The following is a 22,911-nucleotide window of genomic DNA, read 5'->3' on the forward strand; positions in this document are numbered from 1 at the left end:
CCTCCTTCTCCTCCTCCTCCTCTAGTACTGACCTCCTCCAGCAGGTAGACCGTGTTCCTGCAGCTCATCATCCTGGAGGTGAAGGAGGAGGTGGTGGGCGAGCTCCAGTCCTCCTGCACCTCATGCACGAACTCCGGCACCGACACACACTCCGGCATGGTGCTGCAAACCACCGGGACCAACCGGGACCGACCGGGACCGACCGGGACAGTCTCACAGAGCAGAACAAAAGAACCACAGCCAGTGACGATGCTAATCAATAAAATGATTTAAAGATCCACAGTGTGAAGGAGAAATAATCCCATCAGTTCCGAGTTCTGGTTCTAAACCTGATGATTAATGCCCGGATCCGGTGCCTCCTCCTCGGTCACTTCACCGCAGCATCAGTCGCGTCTTCCTCCGAACAAAAGGTGAGAAAGCCCCGCAGGAGAAATAATCTGAACGGGCGTAGCCTCCACGGTAAAAAAAACAACAACAGAGTATTTCAAATATAAAGTATTGAAAATAGAATTCATGAAGGTTTTCAGGTTATTGAGTCTTCATCCGGAGGAGCAGCCTCACTAACCCGCCCGGGTCTGCGCGTGAGAGCCGGCTGACAAAGAGCGGAGCAGCCGAGCGGGGAACCGGAGATCGAGGCACCGGGGCCGGGTAGAGATGAGAGGATGCGTCCGGTGTCTCCTCCTCAGATTCATCTCTTCTCATCCATCACCTGCTTTTCTCCGCGTTTCCTCCTTTATTCTCACCGCATGGACAGGCGCGTTCACGGTGCACGGCGGCGGAGCCCTCTGCCGCGGCGGCGCGCCCTGTTGACCGAGCTCAGAGGTGCACTGGGAAGAGGAATTAAGGTCCTTATGATATATAATATTATTATATATTATATTATTATACATTTTTGTACCATAATACCATCACTGTTTTAATGCTTTTGTTTTATTTAAAGCACAGAGGTGTACAGAGGCTTTATCCTTATAATAAACTACCATCTAAAACACGACTGGTTTATTATTGATGAACCTGCTCTCAGGGTTTAATCTAATTTAGAGCACAGTGAGGACATTTTGTTTGGTTTTAGAGAAACAGAAAGAAAGAGAGAAAAAAGACTTTACACAGAAACAACCATATCACTTTACTGTATACGGTTTTATTTTATTTTATTTACAGCACATAACAAAATGTTGTTTTGTTTTAGAGACAGAAAGAATGAAACTTGTTAAACATAATGTGAATATCACTTTGGTGTATATGGTTTTACTCACACTGGTTTGTGTATAAACAGAAACAAAACTCAGAGACAGACAATCTCTGACAGACAGAGTGGCGTAACCATCTGTGAAGCTATAACGTGGCAGAAGACAGAGAGGGACTCTCCTCTGCCAGCAGCACGACCCAAACTGTTAACTGGTTTTCACATGTATCTTCCCTTCTGGTCTCTGACACGAGTCAGCATTCGTCTCCACATGATCCGTCATCATCACCAGAGTCTCAGAGGAAACAATCACAGCCGGCGTCTGTAAACAAACCATTCAGACTTCCTGTGGTTCGGACTGGAGACGAGGATGAGGAGGTTTGGAGTCTGGAGGAAGAGTCCTGACTTTAACACAGCTTCATCTGTCAAACTGGGTTTTTCTCATTATTACACTGAATTATCTACGACCTCGGTTCCCAAACTGGGGTACATGTACCCCCAGGGGTACGCAAAGTGGTTCAAGGGGTACATGGGGAGAACATTTTATTTGCGTTTTCAAAGTGAAAAAGTAGCTGGAGATTGAATGTCTGAAGTGGTACGAGACTGTAAAAAGTTTGGGAACCACATACGAGTACAAAGGTTTGGACTCCAGAGGATGAAACACACGTGAGCCTGTCCACTTCCCATTAATCCCATTCTGATCTGATACGGATCCAGTTCATCCCCTGGTTACTACAATGAAAGATAATTTAATCTTAAATGAATTTGAAATCATATTAATTTTACATTAATTTGTCATAATGCATTTGGGGAATTGATAAACCTCAGTTCTGAGTTCTAATTTCTTTAGATAATAACTGAATATTTGGGGTGTTTCTGTTCACTGCCTTCAAACAGACAGAATCATTCTAACTTATATTCATATTTATTTATTTATAAATAACTTGGACTATGGGCAGAGAAGGTCTCTGGTTCGTCTCTAGTTCGACTCCACGGAGAGACAACAAAAAGACGAACCTGGATTGATCTGTCCAAAAATCCAAGAGTCTCCCTACCCTGTCTAGTGCCCCTGAGCAAGGCACCTTACTCCCCCAACATCTGCTCCCCGAGCGTCGTACATGGCTGCTCACTGCTCTGTGTGTCCTGCACCAGATGGGTCAAAAGCAGAGGTTACATTTCCCTACCTGCATGAGTGTGCCTTTGTATGTCTGTGCATGTGTTTGGGACTAATAAATGTATCTTAATCTGCATCTTAGTCATAATCTGTCAGTGCATCTTTATTTCACTTATTTATTTGCGTTTAACATTAAAAAGAAAGTCGCAACAACAACCATTTAATCAACTAAATTAAACACAATAGTGTGAATCTTTTTGTTTGGAAAAGTGCTTATTTGTTGGATGTAAGTTTGTCCAGTGATACACAGTAATAATATTTAAATGACATTATATTAATATGTATATAAGCTAAGCATGAAGTAAAAGGTGTCCAGTAATTTTCTCTGGTTGTGAATGACAGTCAAAGAGAATCCTAAATATCTTCAATCACCATCAGATCAGTGGGGACCCTGGGTAATGTAGTGAAGTCCAGGCTGAATGTATTAAATCATGATTGAGTTCCACAGTGATCAGCTGGAGGAGAGAATATGACGCCAGTTAGTCGTAAACTGGGAAACCTGTGCTGGAGCTGGAGGTGATGAAGACTCTGCACGTTTCTTCATCCGTTGATGATGAGTGCGGAGATCTGCTGTGGCAGCGTGTAGAAGATGAGGCCGAGGAAGAGGGCGAGGATGGCGAGGACAATGAGAGCGATGATGAACTTCTTGAACTTCTTCCAGATGAGGAAGATGAAGGTCTTCATCGGGTTGACGAACCAGTTGAAGCTGGTGGTTGGACGACTGGGGGGGGGGCGACAGAAGATTGGTCACACTACAAAAGGCTTCACTAGCATTTAAAACTGATCAATTTCAGCAAGGAAACTATTCATGTAAAAATGGATGCCTACATGTGTTTGTGTTATGTGTGTGTGTATGTGGCTGTGTGTGTCGTACTTTGGTTTGTCCAGAGGCTCCGGTTCTTTGCGGGCCCGCCCCACAGGGTTGGCCTCTGCCTGCTCCAATGTCACCAGCTGAAGTTCGGCCTCCACCTTCCCCTTAACACGAGTATTAAAAGAGCAGTTTGGATTAGACTTAGTTTTTACATCTACATAAACTTCAGTACTGCACACTGTGAAATAAAGAGTGGTTTTTCATATAAAGGCCTTTTCCTCATGGAAAACACTGAGGTGGGTGAAATAACCAGAGCTGTAATGTCTCACATGATACATTTCTGTATAAAGCACATTTTCATCGTACCCTCCACTCTGCTGAAAACACTTTTTCTTTGTAAGACTAATATCAATCCCACGTAATGTCCTGTTACTTTCACCTTACGCTTCCTGTGCCCAAGTTTCACACATTAAAACCACACCACGGAAAGGAAGTTGTCTAAAAATCTGCAATGGCTCCAAATCCGCTTCCTCATCTTACTCAAATTCAAATGCACAGAGCAAAAATTATAAAATCACAGATTGCAGAGATTTCGTTACAGCAGAAATGCAAATCATTTGTATATTTAGGAGTCAGTTTTGTTGGTACCATTAGCAGGAAGGTGTTGCCACTGCTGTCGGTGTACTGGAGGTGCTCCTGTTTCAATTTCTTCCTCTTGTCCTTGCTCTTCTTCTTCTTTCCCTTCTTCTTGGCCTCCTCCTTCTCCTTCTCCTCCCTCTCTAAGTCCTTGGCCGTCTTCAGGCGGGTCAGTGGCCACCAGCCCTTCATCTTCTTGGCACGGAAGATGGAGAATCGGGGGCTGGCCCGATCCTTCGCCATATCAATCGAGCACTGACCGGACGACTTGGCTGCTCGCACCATGTCGTTGAGACGAAGCTCGATGGAGCCTGGGGGGGGGGGGGGGGGGGGGGGGGGGACAAACAAATGACGATGAGGAGCGAGAGGAAGACGATTTTGGTCAAACTGTTTTAACCCCTGAACGTTGAATAATAAAAAGTTGCTTCAAATGATATCAAGCTCCATTTTAAGGCAACTCTGAAATATTCTATTTAAGACTTTACTTTGTTAAAAAATATATTTTGATTTCTTTTGTTCAAGATTGGAAATATCGGAGTCTCTAGAAGTTGTTAACTTCAGAATGAGTTACAAAATGAAAACAGTATTTCGGTTTGAGACTAGAAACCAGGAGAATATCATCATAACATTTTTTTTTTTTACTGAATATGTGGAAATAAAGGAAGTAAAAAGCAAAAGAATGTAAATAGTTTCAGTTTCAGAGAATTTTGTGTCTCACCCAGGAAGTCGTTGGCTCCGATGCAATCATAGTCCCACACCTGCAGCGTCAGAACAGCCGGCTGTCGAAACTCTGACTGCTCCAGAGAGAAGAAGGACTCCTTCTTCTTGAAAACCACCTCTTTCTATGGGACCAGAGATTTACTGCATTTACACCAACAGACAACCAGACGGTAAATCACAGTGTTTCGGTTCCTCCTAACGCCTCCTAGGGGCCAGAGTGTTAACTACAACAACAATATGACCAAACACCATGATAATGATTTAGCTTTTCTTAAAAGTACAACAGTGGTGGGGTTAAAAAGGACATTAATGTATACAGGAAAGATGATGTGTCATCTGGGAAGGTCTGGGTTCATCCTCTGGGGAACAGGAAACAGTTGAATTGAACTGAGCTCACCTCAGTTGGAAGGTAATCGAAGCGGAACACGAATCTCCAGTTGAAGTTTCCTTCTCCGGTCAGAGAGTTGAAGTGGACGTCAGTTTCCTGTTTCTCTCCCTCCAGTCCCTTTATCCATCTGCACAGAGACGACACCACAACACTGAGCCAGTCACAGATTTACCTGAGTCGCCAGATATATACTAGGGTAGCTTGAATTATGGCTGTGCGTGCCTGAGTTGGTTAGGGTTAGGGTGTGTGTGTGTGTGAGCCTGACCCTTTAACGTAGATGTCGGATGATGGGTCACCAGTGAACGGGTTGACATCCTCCAGAAACACATCGTCCGTGTTCCAGATGATGACGCGCAGCTCGTACCTGTTGCCACAGGATCAACAAAAGGTCACATATTATCACTACTTCAGTTCTATTCCACTGTACTTGACCGACTCACTGTTCAGGTAGGCGGGGCTTGATGTCAACAGGGGGCGGGGCTGGGACATCGGTAGGGAACATGTCCACCCACATATGAAGGTAACCCTGCAACACGCACATACACAAACCACTTGAGTAACATTGTGGTGTCATTACTGTGGTTGAGCGTGACTGGGCTTGTTTGTGCTGGGATCACCTGTGGGAGTCCAGGTTTGTCCGGGTTCAGCAGGGACCGGACCTCCACGTGCTCTGGGACCAGACGGACGGCCCCAGGGAGGAACTCGTTCATCTCCCCCCAGCGCTGCAGCACACTCAGGGCCGAGTGCTCCTCTATCTCTGCCTGCTCCTCTGGAGAGAGCTCATTCTTCTTCAGCAGAGCTGACAACAACAACAGTCGAGAGTTAGAGCCATTTATACAGTTTGTGGTGTTAGCAGAAGCAGTAGAGCTGGGTCGTAGTAGCAACACCAGTACATGATATATTCTGAATGTGGGTCCACAGCGGTCTGTCTGTCTGTCTGTCTGTCTGTCTGTCTGTCTGTCTGTCTGTCTGTCTGTCTGTCTGTCTGTCTGTCTGTCTGTCTGTCTGTCTGTCTGTCTGTCTGACCGTCTGTCTGTCCGTCTGTCTGTCTGTCTGTCCGTCCTACCTTCAGGTACTGCGTCTGGTGGGATTTTGAAGATCTTGTTGAGGACTTTGACCTGAGATGCTCTGTACTCGGGAGACGGGATGCCGCTCTCTCTGCAGAGTTCGGCCAAGATGGCGGACGGCTTCTTTGCATCCCGCCAAATATTGTAGCCATCCCTAGAGAGAGAGCGGGAGACAGACAGGTAGATAAATACTTATAATAAAGTGTTGTAATACATTTTCCAACAACTATTACCAGAATGAATGGTCCATAGTTCTCAGTCTTTGAAGTATCCCAAACATATGTTCTTTTTTATCTTTAAACCTCACAGAGACCATCCTACATGTCTTCATCTCATCTAGAAACCTTTTTCCCAACTAAACCAAAAATCGATTGATCGACTCCAAGCTTTGCAGAACTCAGTCGTCTGGCTTTTAATCACAAACAAGAGACGTGATCAGAGGCCTGAGATCTGTCCCAGAAACCGGCTGAGAACTAAAGGGGACAGAGCAACTGCAGTCAGGGCCCTGAGGCTGTGGAACCATCTGCCTGAGGAAATCATGTCGACTGTCTCCTCTTAAGAAAAACATGTATCAGAGAGCCACTCCTCTATTATAGCCATTGTCTTTTAATCTGGATTTTGTAATCTGGATTTTAAATTTCCTCTATATTAAGACTACTATTATTTCTCATGTTTGATACTAACAACATTAAAGTACGGTATTGTCTCTTAGTTTGGGTCTTTAAGATTCATAGTTCTAGTACAAATGTGTCACAATTTTGTGAGAAACATGTAGCTTTGAGAGTTTTATGTTGCAGTCCTCGTATGTGGTCTTTCTACTTTGGCCATTATTGTAACGTGTCACAGACTAATGTGATGTGGTCGTACTAACGTGTCATAGTAAAGAGCCAGCCCACAGAGGGCTCTGTGGCGGCTGTAGAACCGGTTCTCAATGTCGAGCCGGGTCTCGCCAATGACGTCATCGGAGCCAATGAGGTCGTGGTCCATCACCATGATACTCAGCTCTGTCTCCAGTGGGAAAGACACGGTGAGTTCAAACACCCTGAAAGACAAAGTCAGACAGACAGTTGGACAGTGATGAGCTATTGGACTGGTACAGGTGGTACAAACAGGAACTCACTCTCCGAACGTGGGGTTTAGCTGTTTGGGAATGTATCGATCTTTGGTGTCGAGACTCTGCTGTCCGACTCGAATCATCAGGTATGGGTCAGCTTTACCGTTTGGGTCTGTGGGAGCCAGACTGGTGGCCTGGACACAAACAGAGACGGTAGAACACAAAGTAAAGCTCCCAGTGAAAAACTCAGTACTAGTTGGGTTAAAGGGCAAAAATGTGTCCTTTGTAGATCCCAACTCTCATATCTCCTATTTCTGATCATAATTTAATTTCTTGAATGAAACAACAATGTAAAGCAGCCTAAAAAGATTATATATAAGAATTATGGTCAACCAGAAAACATGATGCCATAAGCCACTGAATGTCACCGGCACAGAGGCGTAAAATGTGGAAAGCAGTAGTAACTAAGGCAAAGACAAGCGGTGGTAAACAGAAGGACAAATACCTTGATGATGTAGACTCGGACTAAAACTTTGATTGGTGAATTTTTGGGGATTCCATCTGTGATCTGACACTGGGTGTTGTCACTGTCTTCCAAATCAATCGGATAAACCAAGAAGGAGCCCTGAGGAAAGAGAGGACAGAGTAATGACCACCTGGTATCAGAGTGACAGACAGAAAGACCAGAACCTCTCCTTCCACTGTACCTTGTATTTTCCCATCAACCGCTCTTCTTCGTCCTCAGCCTCGTCATCAGCACTCGCTTTGCCTTTGTACAGCGGGAAGATCTGCAGCCAGTCCTGGAACTGACTGAACTCTGACTCCAGATCACCTCCATACAGCTGAGCCCACATACACACACACACACACACAAACAAAAAAACACACACACAAACACACTGAAAGATTACATATCTGTCTTTATGCATTCACCTGACCTGGGACAAGAATTAGACTGGTATTAAATCATATTTCACATCTAGCGTTTTTTCTGCCGCTGACATTATGGCAGCCTGAACCGTAAACTGTAAAACACAGTGATGTCACACACCTGCAGTGTGGCGATCGGCTTGCGTTTGGGAGGTTCGATCTCAATCACCACAACTTCCTCCTCTTCCTCTTCGATATTCGCCATGGACAGATTCACTCCATCTGAAAGAAATCTGTAAGTTAATGATTATAGCCAATAAGGAAGCAACATCACGAAATATTGAAAATAAATTCATATATTTTTATTTGAAATAACACAGATGAAATGTACCTCCATCTGCTTGATCCTCAATCTCCTGTTCCTCAACAGCCTGCAGACAATCAAGAGACATGCGGAGTAAAAATCATAATGATTAGTGTAATTTTTCTCTTCCTTCAAATTGTAATGTGTATTTTTACATATGTTCTATGTAAAGGAACTCCATCTTAACATGTAGCCTGTTGTTGATTTTACTAAAATGAATTATCTGGTAATCATGTCACAATAAGGGACATTTAAATACATATAATACATATTACCCGACAGTAAAATAAATACACAACATCACCAAAAATCTACAATATGTTCATACGTTACAGCACAAGAACCAGATAAATAATGAATACATCGTTTTTTGTTTATTTCCCTATTAGTTCTTCTTATACATATTTTTTCATGTTTTCTTTTTTTGTGTGCTTATTATATATATATTTTTTATATTTACAGAAAGGCAAATTAAAAACATTGACCTAATGGAGTCTCACCTGTCTCTCTAGCTCGTCCACTGAAGCATAATATTTCGACCACCAGTCCAACTCCTCCTTCTCTGGTAGCTCCTCTTCCAGCACCTCCTCATTTTTCCTAAATTTCTTCAGAGGAGACTGAGACAGGGAGTAAGGTTAACATCAACACAAACTTTCATCTCACATGGTTCAAATTTGGTTTCAATTTCAGTTCAGGTATATTTTTATAACCAGAGGAGAATGTGAAGGAGATATATCAACATACGGGAACCAGCTTCATGGGGTTGAAGGGAATCTTTGACTGTTTGATTGTCAGGGTGCTGAGTCCCATCTTCTTCACTGTGGACAGAGTGTTGATGGTCCCTGTGTTCCGCCTCGCCACTGGTAACGAAAACAGTGTCCATTTAAACTTCAGAAGGGAAGTCAACCACAAGCTCCTTATCATCAATTTGACTCTAAGTGGGACCATCATTTACTAAATGAACATAATGCTTCAGTGTCTGGACCCAGAGTCTACGTCTATTTTTTTTTTTATGTCTGTCAATAGGTAGTTCTTACCTTTTGGTTGAGGCTCATCATCTTCCTCCTCTTCCCTCCCCCCCAGCGCAGGTGGGGCATAATACATGAGACTCTGGACCACGTAGGACCCAACTAGAGCAAGTCGACCGAAGGCTCGATGCTCAACCACAAACAATGTCAGAGGAGGATGGAGGTAGGCCTGTTCCGGCAGGTCCTGATTGGAACAGAGAGACAGAAAAATAAGAGGGAGGACATTAGCTGTATGCTTGCAATGGATACACAGAGTGTGCCCCCAAAGTATTCAGTGAAAGAAGTCGTACGTCTTCAACCTAACTGATGTCAATAACCATCAGTAATGACAATAAACTGACCACGTCAATGTAGCGGACCAGCTCTTTAAAGTTGGGATGAGTCTTGTAGTTCTCGACCTCTTCAGACTCCAGCTGTCGTCCTGCACACTCCACCCTCACCAGGGGGCGCTCCACCTCAAACAGCTGCACCCTCTTCAGGTCCCGCAGACCCCAGAACAGCACCTGAGCACAAGTGCACACCTATAAGCCTGCTGTCCTATTACACTTATACACAATAGTGTGAGTTTGCATGTGTGAGACCTCTATCCTGAAGGTCTTCAGAACAGGTCGGACTCCTTCTGGGATGATGTAATATTTCTCCTCCTCAATGTAGGTCAATTCCTGAGGGTCTGTACTGCTGGGGAGGCAGGGCTGCAGGGGCGAGATGACAGTTTAGTTCACTGTCTGGAATTAATTCAGTATTATTGTGTTTTTGTTAATAATGTGACACTTTTTCTTATTAAATTTGTATACACAGCCTATGGAAGAGAGAGACACTAAGCAATTGCTTTATTGATTAACAGGTGTCACCTCTCCAAACCCAGAGTAGTCCAGCTCGATGAGCTCGAAGGCAGCCAACAGCTCGCCGGCAGGGGCCCTTCCCAAGTTGATGTCAAAGAAACGAAGGTTGGGCCTCTTGTAGAACTGCTCCGCAGGTTTAAACTCTGGCTCCGCAAACGCCCGACCCAGTGGCTTCGGCCCACCCTACACAAACACATAACACAGAGGCTGTTTTAACAGTATTTTGTCAATGAATGTTTCGTAAACAATACTAAGAAGAAGAGGAAGAAGAAGAAGAACAACAACAACAACAACGACAATGACAACAACAACAACAAGAAGTTCTGTGTCACCATTGAGTCATAGTCAAAGACGTTGATGATGATGAGGGGCGGGTCTCGTTGGAGCTCCTCCCTCGTTCCTTCCAGTAGGACTCTGTCGAACAACAAACACTCACACCAGGCTGGAGAGAGCGTGTCAGGCAACATCTGACGACACACACACGTAAACACAAACACAGAGAATAGGTATAAAATATCTCTGTGTTAAAGGGGCACTCTACCAATTCCACATATCAGGCTCAGAAGTTTAAATCAGTGACAGAATGTTATTTAATAGAATGAAGAAATGAACCTTTCTATGAATGGGACGATTGTACTATTTTACTTACCCTGGTGACCTGGCACTGGGTAGAGAAAAGGACCTTGGCGAAGGGATCTGACAGGCCGTTGTCGTCAGCTGCAATTAGGCCACGCCCCTGGTACATGTGACAGCGTAGTTGGAAGTACCTGCTATCTGCAAAGAATAAGATCTACTTTCACCGATGATGAGTCAAACTAAGACATAATGTAAGTCTTGGTGTTTTTTTTACAAAACAGACAACCCAAGAAATATCGTCATCAATCCTCCTGCTGGAGGTCAGCTGTCTCACCCTGGCAGGACAAACTAACAGGAAGTTTCCTCCTCCCCGCAGTGACAAGGCTCCTCTGCTCCTCTGCCTCCTCCTCATAGACCGGCAGGAACTCGTCCGGTAAGCTGCTGGTTGCCTCTTTACTGTACTTGGATGGACCAAGCCACAGGTAGACCTCAAGCTTAGCAAAGATCTCCCTTGCTGAACCTCCTGGAGACTGAAAGAATGGACAGCAATACAGACTAATGATGAACAATGAACATCATTTATGATTTTAGAAAAAGAACGATGATAGGCAGTAAAGACTTTTACAACTATTTGTGTCATGGATGATTTAGAGACAGAACAACAAGGGTCTTTGATCATTTTAGATACCCTCATGTACAGGGTGGTAACTCGGCCACAGTCTCGTCCCCTCTGCTCCTCCACCAATGAGAAAAAGATGGAATGGGCCGGGATCCTGATGTAAGCCAACCGCTTACTTCCACTCAGTAACCACAGAAACACATCCGGGATGGTATTCTGGGGCTGGAAAGAGTGTAGTTTGGGGTTGGGAGGTCAGACCTCAAACATAATACATATTGCAACCTTTGCTATCTTTGTGGTGACCTATGGCGATCTCTCTCTCACCTCTTTAGCCAGAAGACGGAGTTTCTTCAGTAGTTTCCTGGTATCCATCAACCGCTGTTTGGCCAACCGCCTGGTTATCCTACGTCTGGCCCGCACTGCCAGTCTGGCCAGCAGGACCTGGAGACAGTCCACCATTCAGTTAGTAGGTAGTTAAACAGTATAGAGACAGGTAAAGAGAGAGAGAGAGAGAGAGAGAGAGAGAGAGAGAGAGAGAGAGAGAGAGAGAGAGAGAGAGAGAGAGAGAGAGAGAGAGAGGGAGAGAGAGAGAGAGAGAGAGAGAGAAAGAGAGAGAGAGCAGACTCACTAAATTCTTCTTGATGAACTCCTTCCTGCATCTGTCAAGGTTGTTTGGACGACACTGAGACTTCCTTTCTGCAAAAACAGTAAACTGCCTGCAGGGAGACAAACCGACAAGAGGATAAAAACGAATAAAGGAAGGAAAACAGACAGCGATAAGGACAGACAGGGGTACAGCCAGTTACGTAGTTGTGGGGACAAATCAAACTATTCTGTATGAAAGGGAACTGACTTGCAGGAGGCCAAGAGTTCCAGGATCACTCCCACCAAACGTTCCTTCGCATTACTCTTCGGCCTCCTCAGGAGTCGTTCCACCTCATCAAGACCATACTCCTACGGGGCAGTGGAGAGGACATGACCACAGTTAAGACACATCACATCATTCTGTATTATTTGTCAGGAAATTAATAATTTGTGCCTTACCAGTCTGTCGGCCATCTTGCTAAGCCAGTTTGCCTGATTGAGACGAAAGCTGTGATCTTCAAACTGACTCCAGACAAACAGACAGGGCTTCTGTTTCATGGAGGAAGGGTGGAGGTGAATACACTGGTATGACCTGAGAGACAGACAGAGAAGTAGTGGACAGTATTGTGCAGTGTTTACCACTCCAAGAATTATTACCATATTATGGTGGCAATGGCAACACAGTGGTCAAACCATTGGGATCAGACAAACAATCAACCCTTTGAAGGACTTTGAATTGGCCTCACAGAAGTCCTGGCAAACTGTATGACAATGCAGGAAGGAGAGGCAGGGCTTAACACGTGGGAAGCAGACTGCTGACCTAGACTGAAGATACTGTTGGTGAGGGGAACAGAAAGCTTTGAGAAAATCTTAAACTTTACTGACACGCCACTTGAGGACTCAGACAAACCAAGGTAAATACTGGAGAGACTATCCCATCTGGTCTGGGAATAACCAGACGGTGCTTGGGAAGAAGAATAAATAGGCTTCTTTATTAGAAATGCTGTCCCTGTGCTTACCTTGAACAAGTGACAGAAAATTGGAAGGTGGATGGTGATGAGAGCAATGCAAGAACATCTATGAAATAAGTTAAGTTACAAGATAAAGTGAACAGATTAGGGATTCTGCAGCCACTTCATGGATCCTGGCCATGAGAGACTCTTTCCCATTTGGCCAAGAAGTCTTTAGGTATCACACAGGAGCAGTTGAAGGAGCTGGCTGAGAAGCTTATTCAAGCAACCTCAGTTGGCCTCCTGAGCCTGCCCCCATGTAGGTGCAGTGGTTATTTACCTGTCATACTCAGTAGCCTGGGGTCTCATAGGAGTGGACAATGATCTGTTCTCAGGTTCCAGATTCAGAATCTCCTCCTTGTCAAGCTCCTCCTCTGACTCCAGCAGACCCTGTGCTTCCTCATTCAGATCCTCCCTGCTACTCCTTAGCTCCTCTCTGCTCCTTCTAAGCTCCTCCCTGCTCTTGCTCTTCTTGGATCTCCCGACCCCCACCGCTTTCCCATTATTCCCTGTGAGAAACAGAACAGCTGGTGAATACAATGCCACATCTTCACTGTGGATGTATAATCCATGTGCCTGTTAAATGATTCTCACAGACAGGGTAATAGAATACACTTTTTACCTATGGAGAGTTCAAACGTCAGTGGTCTGGTTCCTACAGACGAGTCTATCATTGTGACTTCAAACAGAGATGCAAACAGCAGAAAATCCTCCCTTTCCCCAAGGAAACCCTGAGGATGAAAAACAAAGACAAATGTGAGAGATGCAGGTCGTCACACTCTCAAAAAGATGAGCCAAAAAGAAAGAAAGAAAGAAAGAAAGACGAGCAGGAAAAGCAAATAGATATTGAAAGTCTGGAAGAACGCCATACACAAGAAATATTTGATAGTGAATGTTCATAAACACATATGGTGCTGTTGATGAGGGCACTGACCTCAGGGAGAGGGTGGACCTCCTCAGTCTCCACAGTAACAGACTCTGGTACCTCAACTCCTGCATCTCCTGACTCACTGAGAAATCCACTGGCAGCTGTGGATGCTAAGGCAAAGACAAGCAATTGGTGTTCCTGCTCACAGCATTGTTTCATGCTATAGTTCTGCATATATGAAAAAGGTATGGCCTTTGCAGTGTCCTGGACCTGTCTGTGTACTGAACAGGGCCCAAGTGAAAATGTGTCTCATCATGAAGTATTTTTCTCAAAAACAAATGTTGGAAAAGAGGTTCTATTTGAATCACTGACCTTCGTTCTTCTCCTTCTTCTTGCTGCTCCTCTTCCTCCTCAGTCCAAGCTTCCCCAGTTTTCCTTTCACCTTTTGAAAACAGGAATAGGAGCCGATGAAGTTAGAAATCAGAAGAGTTCAGGTGAGTCTTGGTAAGGTCACACAAGATTTCATCAGATAATAACATTCTGACTCTGAGGTGTAATAAGTGTACACAGAGCTTTACTGTTATATTAGAAAATGAGTGAGTGGCCACCTTTCCCAGGGAATTTGAGCCTGTATCTGCTGTGGCAGCCGCCGGTGAGGAGTAGACCTCCACACTTAGGGCGAGGAGGATTCGACCGCGATAAAAGATTCCTTCACCAAGACCCTGGTTCAAAGCCTGGAGGAAAAACAAGTATTAACAATACCAAATTATGGATTGTTGGGGCAATGTGCCGCACTATCTTTGTATATGCAATGCCTCCCTGGAATCTTTGTTGGATTCCTGGCAATAAAATACCAAGACTTTTTTACCTAACCCTACAAGAAAGTGAAGATGTGTATTTCTTTAAATGTTTAGTTGGGTTTACCTGGTGGACGTCTCCAAGGGTGGAGTTCTGCGGAGAACCATACAGGTTGACCCAACTGGGCCCAAAGGTGGGGTTAAACCCTGCAGACAAAATATAGACAGACATTCCCCTGTTAGGTCAGGCATTACGCAAGTAAAGGCTGCTCTCTCTGTGTCAAATGCTGATAATACCGTTCCTGGTGGGGTCAGAAATCTGCTGCAGATCCAGAAAGTGTGTTGCCAGAGCGATGTCTCCCATTTTGGCGTCATCAAGGACTTGGATTCTGATTCGTTGCGCCAGAGGAGGAAACTGTTCGATAAAGTTGATCTCCTCGTTCCAAACTGGACAACTGGTGGCGCTGCCGACTGATGTCTCTCCCTGGATTCATGAATACACATGGAAAGACAAAGTGACCATTTTTAACATTTCAGGAACTATGGAACTAAAGAAGCTAAACTCAGGAACTATCCTCAGAGCAAAAAATGTCCATTTGTACATTTAGGTTATTTCTCAACACTCAAGGCACTAGTCCTTTTCACGTTTGGGGCATGAGCAAATGGCTTCACAAGACCTTGTGGCAAGACTGACCAGCAATGCATAATGGGAAAGTAAAAAAGTTATGCAAATCTGAGTTATCGTTTGTTTGATTTGTGCATATTTTGGCCTCTTGGAGTAAAACACATGTAAGAGCATTTGTACAAAAGTATCTCAGTACCTGTTGTCCTGAGAAGGTCACTTGTACATAAGGGTCAATGAAGACCGTCCGGTCAGTGACCTTCGACATCTTGGCCATTAGACCCGAATCCATGGTGGGCAGACCCTCGGCCCTGTAAATACGAACACGGAATCGAGCCCACGGACGCTCAGAAGCCATACCCCGAGGGAGCAGCAGGTTCCTGCAAGAACAACAACAGCATTCAGGGCATAACTGTTATGATTAGAGTGAAGATGATGATTAATATTCTATTTTAATACTGTACATGCAGTATTGTTCAAGTTTCAAGTTTCAAGAGTTTATTGTCATATACACAACGATCACATTAAGCAGTCGCTTGAAATGAAATGCTTGGGTCACAGGCTCTCTTATGGCAATGCTCAGAATATTGTAAGCAGACAAAAAAGACAAAATATAATGGATTATAAAAATGTAAATACAAATAAAATATACATATCCAAAATATATATATACACCTGAAGAAAAAAAAGAAAACAACAGTGCAAGTGTGTGTAGGATGTACGATGCAAATACTACTGACTTCTCGATATCCTCACTGGCTCCCGACGCGGAGCTTGGCAGCAGACTGGGCATGTTCAGAGCATCTCCCTTCATAAACACACTGATGCTGGCCTTAACGTAACCCTTGATCCCTGATCTGGTGTCTGCCGGGTCAGTGAGAGGTGCCCACTTCTGGTAGAAGCGGTGATCTGGAAACGCAGAGATGTCATAGGTCAATGAGTGCCGCAGTTTTTGAATCCTCAGGGTACTCAGGATGTGAGCGGTACTTGTACCTGGTTGGTTGTAAACGGTGGAGATGTCAATTTTAAATGTTCCAATGTGGGTCATCAGGAAGGCCAGAGTCCTTCTGTGGAACACCTGAGAGGAGGTGACATCCCAGGTGTTCAGTTTGATCATGCTCAGATCTGTTATCATGGAAACATAACCTATGACAAAACAACCGACCTTTATCTCTATGACTTTATCAAAGAGGATCTGTGGAGCCTCCTGGAACTCAAACTGGAAGTTCTGAAAGAGGATTTGAGGGAAACAGCTGTATTCATTTCACTACACTGTACTTGTTGTGATTGTAGAGTACTCGACTGTACTCTCCATTCTGCGGTACCTCGTTGTAGAACGGGCAGTTGGTCGATTTCTGCGTCGCTGTGTGTCTTTTCTGATCTTCAACTCTGATGAAAACTGCAGGACTTATGTTTACTCCAACCAACTTCTGAGCCTCCATGATGTTTACATTTACCTGCATACACACACACACACACACACACACACACACACAAATACACTTAGTGGGAGTAGGACTACGCCAGGGTTGAGTCTTCATACTATGATGTTCTGATTCTTAAAGGTGCAATAACTGAGTTTTTGGTCACTAGGGGGCAGCAGATACAAGTTGTGAGCCTTGACATATCCTCCCCTTGTGTTTTTGCATAACCTTGAATGAACTTGTTGTCAAAGAGTTGGTTATTTACACATTCAGCTGTTCAGGAGTCATGTTTCTGGCAGGGGAAGTTAAATGTTTACCAGCCTGTTTGTAATTGTGTCAATTCTCTGTTTGGTGATGAGCAGTGAACATCTGATACATATACTGTATATTCTACATGTTGGAATGAAAGTGGATGAATGGATGGAGGGATAGATGGCCTCACCTGGAAGCTCTGTACTCTGGGTGTTCCTGCGATGACACTTCTGGACAGCGGCCTGCACCGACTACACAGACACACACAGACACATTGTTAACTCCCCCCAGGGTGAGTTTGTGACGAGTTGATAACACACAGGTTAAGATCCAGCCCGGTGAGCAGACCTCAGCAGAGGAGTGATACTGATGTTAGAAGAGTCCAGTTCCGACAGGTCATCGTCATAATCGTTATCGCTGTCGTCGTCATCATCTCCAGTCATGACCAGGCTCCGGCCCAGACGTCGGGCCTCCCGCTCAAGCGGATCCGGTCGAACATAAGTCCTCTGGCTGACAGGAGAGAGACAGATTTGGTGTGCTTTGTTTTATCTATTTATCTTTCTTCCTTTGGTACAAACATTCACGAGGATTCAAGATTAACTGATTCAATTTAGGGGTTTGGGGGTCAACTGTCAAGGTCACTGTGACCTTTACAAACACATTTCTTTGCCTTGTGAACGTGATTTCCTAAAGGCACCTCCATAAAATCCTTTCAAGTTTAGTTCAAACATTCACTTGAGCTCATGGGTGAACTGATTACATTCTGGTGCTCAAAGGTCAAATGTAATGGTTGGCAGAGGCATAGAATTGCAGGGCCGTGATTCTAGTTATTTTCCGTGGTCGTATGTGGCATGTTGGTGCAGTGGTTAGCACTGTGGCCTCACTTTGAACATCACTTTGACCCAACCTCCTCCACGCTCCTCCCGCACTCCCAAGATGTGCATGTTGGCAACCACCTCCCACACCGAATGACTTGCTATAGCTGAGGAAATGCATGTGTGAGTGGTGTCAGCTCTCACCTCTCTGGATCGTCAAATCCTTCATTCCTGATGATTGTACCTGATCTGAGGATGAAGACAGGAAGAGAGAGAGACAAGAAAACGAAATGATTTGCTCAGTCCGGTTCTGTACTGGAACACAGATCTTCTCATCTGACTCCAGAGACAACAGAGACCAAGTGCTCCTCTAACACTTCTGTGGATTTAAGTAAGAACTGGAAGGTTTGTGTCCCTGACCACAGCACAACCAGAGTCTGTTTTGGTTAAGTATCAAACATGAAAAGGTAAGTTAGGTTCACAATCCTATTTGGACATAAACTTACTCATCTTTCTCTTCAGCGTCCAGGAAGTCAATTCCCACCCATCCTCCGGCAGATCCCTCAACTGGATGGTAGTTGATATCCAGCTCGATATAGATCTAGAGAGATCTTGGTCCTTTATTTTGTGTCAATAACAGTCTGAAGGACTTGTTGCATTGTGTGTGTTTGTGTGTGTGTGTGTGTGTGTGTGTGTGTGTGTGACCTTACGTCGGTCAAGCTGTAGTTGGCATCATTGAGTGGTTCCCGTAGCAGCAGCCTCCCTGAGGTAACAACATGCTGGAGACTGACCACAAGTTTCCCGAGCAGTCTTTACACAAACAAACACAAATACACACACATTAAATTAGTAAATTAATTTCAGTCAAACTAAATGATAATGTGTGTTTCTGTGTGTGTGTGTGTTTCTGTTTTTGTTTGTGTGTGTGTGTGTGTTACCTGTTGGAGAAGACTTTACTGCAGTTGTAAACACTGACGGTCAAAACTTCATCTTTGACCACTTTGCCATAGTGAGGCCAACGAAAATACTGTGCATGCACACACACACACACACACAGACATACAGATACACACACACAGAGAGAGAGAGAGAGAGAGAGAGCGAGAGAGAGAGAGGGAGAGAGAGAGAGAGAGAGAGGGATTATGTTAATTTTCAATTTAACGCAGATACGTTTTCAACATGGAAATTCATTGTTTTTGAAGGTATCACATTTTCTCACTATATGATATATATCATACGCTGCAGCCATCAGGACTGGATCAAACATTCAAACCCACTTCACATTGTGATTGGTCAGAGAGGAACCGGGGGTCTGAAGCTCTCCTCAGAGCCATGTCCATGTTTGAATGTTTGTCACCTTTTGAGATGACGTCATGTTGTAACTCAGGAGGGAATCTCTCAAGTGAATGAAGGACAGACGCATTCCTTACTCAATCGAATGAATTTCCCCTGTTTCTGTCTATTTCCTCCACCAACCATTAATCACTGTGTTGTGTGGTTGGTTCTGCACACACACACACACACCTGGTAACGCCTGAAGAACAAACAGAGCCTGACTCAGAAGCTGCACATAGAAACTCAGAAACTCAGAACTCCCTGTTCACGTCACGCAGAGGCTAATGTTATTATCGTATCTCACATGTGTGCTGTGTTCATGTCAACAAACATGTGATGATGTAAAGAACATGCCGGAGGCGTCGCTTCAACATATACGTTCTCCTTTTCTGTCAATCACGCAACCTTTGTTTGTTTGTTTGTTTTCAGGAGGAACTGATCTGTTGGTTCTTGCCGTCGGGATGAAATTAGTCAGGTTTTTTTCAACAGGCTTCAAAAGCAACTTTACCCTTGAGTCTCAGCGGCGGTAGTTGCTTTGGAGATGCCTGCATTCGGAGGTGTGAAAAATATGAATCCACCGTCTTATGCAAAACTCAACCACCTGTAAGCTCAGCAGATGAAAACTGGTGAATCTGGATTCTGTTCCTGAATATTTGCATCAATTAGTTCAGATCCAGCTGTTTAGTAGACGAGTATCCCGCAGCATGTGATCCAACGCGATTATTTTCCTACAAAATGTGTTTACTCATGTATTTTCATTTCAGTTGCATAGCATCAGCATTTTTACCCTTTGTGCCGACACAGCCAGAAGCAGGAAATTGTATTTGCCCATCTGTAAGTGTTTGTGTACAAAATCACTTAAAAACAGGTGGACAGATTTTCACGAAACTTGCTCAGAGTAGTTCTGGGGAGTGAATCTCCAGATGATTCACTTTTGGAGATGATTGGTAAAATATTAAAGGTCGAGGTCAACAAACCTATGGTCAACATACAATAAACAACAGCATTTTTCACAATAAAGTCGCAATCTATAGGACTGGACACAACCTAAAGTTTATATAGATCAAAAAATAGTTAAAGATTATATGGTAGGAATGATCTTGGGGATAAGTGAAAAAAAATGGATGGATGGAACTTCTGGGGAGCATATAAATGCCTGCACAGATTTCCTTCCAATATCTGTTGAGTCATTTCATTAAAGAAGAAAACATTCACTCTCCTCGTGGAGCTAGAGGAAAAATCCTGGACAGTCAAAGTAATAAGGATTTATCCTCTGAGAACCATGAATGTTTGTACAAAATTAGATCTGAATACGTTGTATAGTTGTTGAGATATTTCAGTCAGGATCAAAGTGGTGAAACTATCTATGGAGATGTTCCACTAGGGGTTTCTGCACAAACGCTGTTGTAATCGTTGTATCACACATTTTTATGTTTCTACAGAGTGAAATAGTGTAGGTGTGTGTGTGTGTGTGTTTAAGGTGGAGTTTTTACATTACGTGTGTGTGTGTTTGTGTGTGTGTGTGTGTACCGTGGGAGTGGTACAGTCTTTTATCAGCCCCATTAAAATACTTTCAATCTGAAGCAGACAAATAAGCTACCTGCTGTCCCTCACACACAAACACACACACACACACACACACACACACACACTGGACAAATACGATGACGGTCGCATGATCTGAAATCTCAGTGTCTCGTCCTGTTCCCACCTGAACAGGCTTCAGACCGACATCAGGAGAAGTTCAACAGCCGCCTGAGAAGTGAACATGTTGTGTAGGAGCAGATTTTGTCTTTATATTTGTAAAGAGGAGTTTCGTTTTCACTTGTATGTAAGTTTTGTCCATGTCCCATTTGCTAACGTGGAGGACACAGGGCTTACGATCTACAACTGCAGGCAGAACAAGGACAGGCACTGAGGGCAGTTTTTTTATGTTGGCCTATCGGTAACCGTCAAAGATGCTTCAACCAATCAACAGTCAAACCTCCTTGAGTGTAAAAAAACATGTGGTGAATGACGTAAGCCTTCTGATTGGTTCCAATATGACAGACAGACTCACCTCATCAAAGATGGCCACGCTCTCACTCTGCAGGACTCTGGATTTTTGGATGAAACCTGGAGGACAGACAGGCCCACAGACGAGTTACCATGACAGCAGTACTGACGCTTCAGCCTTGGATGAGCGGCAAGAGACACCCTATCAGAGAGCAGTAAACTGGCCAGTACATATGGATTAAAGTATCGTACACATGAAAAGTTAAAGCATGGTACAGTTTATTAGGTACACCCATCCACGTTATGGACTCTCTACTACTCTTGTGTAGTTGTGCGTCACTACATGTTATTGACAGAGATTCAGGAAGTTGTGTGTATCTACTGCAGTGAACTTTTTAATGAATATTATTGATGACTGATGATGACCTGATGCTGTTGTTGATTACTGAAGATCGAGTTAATGTTGGTATTTATGAATCGGTCACATTGATTATTTTCTGTTGTTTGTTCTATGTGTAAGGTGATGTTCAGTTTCCCCATTAAAGGAATTCAAAAAATATTATTGTGTAGTAGAGACCACATCGCATTGTTTTGTATTGTACTGTATAGACTCGTATCGTATCTATCGTCATTTATCATCGTCATCATTTATCGTTTATAATATTAATTTTGATTAAATGATAAAGTGACAAATCTGGATAATATCCTTCAGTTCATGAGGAGGTTTTTCCAATTTTTATATCTTCAGCCCAAAACTACCAGCGGAGCTAGTCATTCAATAAACTTTCTGTTGCTGGATTTAACTGTTAATCAATTAATCGTTCCGTAACTTTTTTTTGAGTAAAGTGTCTGAATACTTTTTATATTGCCGCCACAAAAAACTGATAGCTCATTACAGTTAGAAAATTAATTTGATACTGTAGCATTATAACTTTTGTTTAAACACAAAGAGGCCCAAACCAGTATAAACACACCAGATCAAAAGTAGACAAAAGTATATGGACAGGACAGTCCACAGACTGTTGGACGTCATACAGTTAATAGTATATAAAAGACAGAGTGTGTGTTACTGACCTCTGAAACACAGTTCGACCTTTCTGTCTGAACGTCCCGGCAGGTTGGAGACCCTCCCCAGATTCACACTGATGGACATGATGCTGATTTAATCCGTTCCGCTGTCTTTGGACATTTCGTGGCTCTAAAGTCGTCTCATCTCTTCTGCGTCCTCTCCTCAGCAGTTTGAAACCAACTGCTGTGTGTGTGTTTGCTGTCCGACAGTGTGATGGGAGGTGCACGTGTGTATGTGTGCGTTTGTTAGGGCAGGTCCTCTCTAATGTTTGAGAAAGCAAATGGAGTTGCTCAACTAGTTTCCACCTTAAAACACACACACACGCACACACACGCACAAACGCACACACAAACAAAGAAAAGCACTGAAATTTCAAGTCAGATAAGTTAGTTGTAAATCTATTTCTTTTTTTGAATGAGGTTTGGTATTTGTGTTGAAGCTGGAAGGCAGTAATGTTTTAATATATTATGAAAACAAGAATCAGGAAAGACATCACACCTGCGTCAGAAACATAGATAAAAACAAAGAGCTCTATTAACCTCAACTTTGAGCTACTTGTAGTTTAAAACCTGTTCCTGGATCTGCTTCTTTGTCTTGATCTCAATGGCGTCTTTCTTGGCCAGTGTCCCCTCCATACTCTCTTCTGTACTTTGATTAAAATTCTGCTGACAAACATTTCGTCATGTATACAGGTGTAGGAACTAAATTCAAAAGAAACCATCATCGTGGTTATTACTGTTGTTATTAACAAAAGTAGCAACCGTGAATCAACATAAAGGTTCATAGATCAAATTTATGAAGGAG

The 22,911-nt window shown here is 43.7% G+C and overlaps 2 protein-coding genes across 2 annotated transcripts in view; both read right to left on the minus strand.

The window, feature by feature from the left end:
• Window positions 1–203, minus strand: part of unm_sa1614 (un-named sa1614) — a 12,201-nt gene extending 11,998 nt beyond the window's left edge. The window contains exon 1 of the mRNA XM_062408124.1: window positions 33–203. Within this exon, the coding sequence (XP_062264108.1) occupies window positions 33–158 (126 nt within the window). The 5' untranslated portion in view covers window positions 159–203. The remainder of the gene's footprint in view (window positions 1–32) is intronic.
• Window positions 204–1,190: 987 nt separating this feature from the next.
• On the minus strand, window positions 1,191–22,228 carry fer1l4 (fer-1 like family member 4). The gene is made up of 49 exons (XM_062407879.1): window positions 22,113–22,228; window positions 21,103–21,158; window positions 18,647–18,735; window positions 18,419–18,518; window positions 18,215–18,309; window positions 17,913–17,957; window positions 17,242–17,403; window positions 17,084–17,144; window positions 16,543–16,674; window positions 16,383–16,445; window positions 16,211–16,295; window positions 15,958–16,126; window positions 15,417–15,597; window positions 14,893–15,079; window positions 14,723–14,802; window positions 14,407–14,532; window positions 14,171–14,240; window positions 13,865–13,968; window positions 13,553–13,661; window positions 13,211–13,439; window positions 12,380–12,512; window positions 12,189–12,289; window positions 11,964–12,051; window positions 11,660–11,776; window positions 11,405–11,557; window positions 11,051–11,246; window positions 10,790–10,914; window positions 10,473–10,607; window positions 10,150–10,323; window positions 9,880–9,990; window positions 9,640–9,801; window positions 9,308–9,482; window positions 9,015–9,130; window positions 8,771–8,887; window positions 8,298–8,337; window positions 8,088–8,188; window positions 7,744–7,878; window positions 7,542–7,661; window positions 7,103–7,230; window positions 6,854–7,024; window positions 5,982–6,136; window positions 5,533–5,714; window positions 5,356–5,441; window positions 5,181–5,279; window positions 4,925–5,042; window positions 4,526–4,649; window positions 3,820–4,118; window positions 3,235–3,335; window positions 1,191–3,081 (listed from the first exon to the last, which is right to left on the minus strand). Exons 1-49 carry the CDS (start codon window positions 22,189–22,191, stop codon window positions 2,901–2,903), a joined length of 6,165 nt encoding a protein of 2,054 aa, XP_062263863.1. The 5' UTR covers window positions 22,192–22,228; the 3' UTR covers window positions 1,191–2,900.
• Between the last annotated feature and the right edge of the window lie 683 nt (window positions 22,229–22,911).

This window comes from Platichthys flesus, chromosome 2 (genome assembly GCF_949316205.1).
Source record: "Platichthys flesus chromosome 2, fPlaFle2.1, whole genome shotgun sequence".
NCBI lineage: Eukaryota > Metazoa > Chordata > Actinopteri > Pleuronectiformes > Pleuronectidae > Platichthys > Platichthys flesus.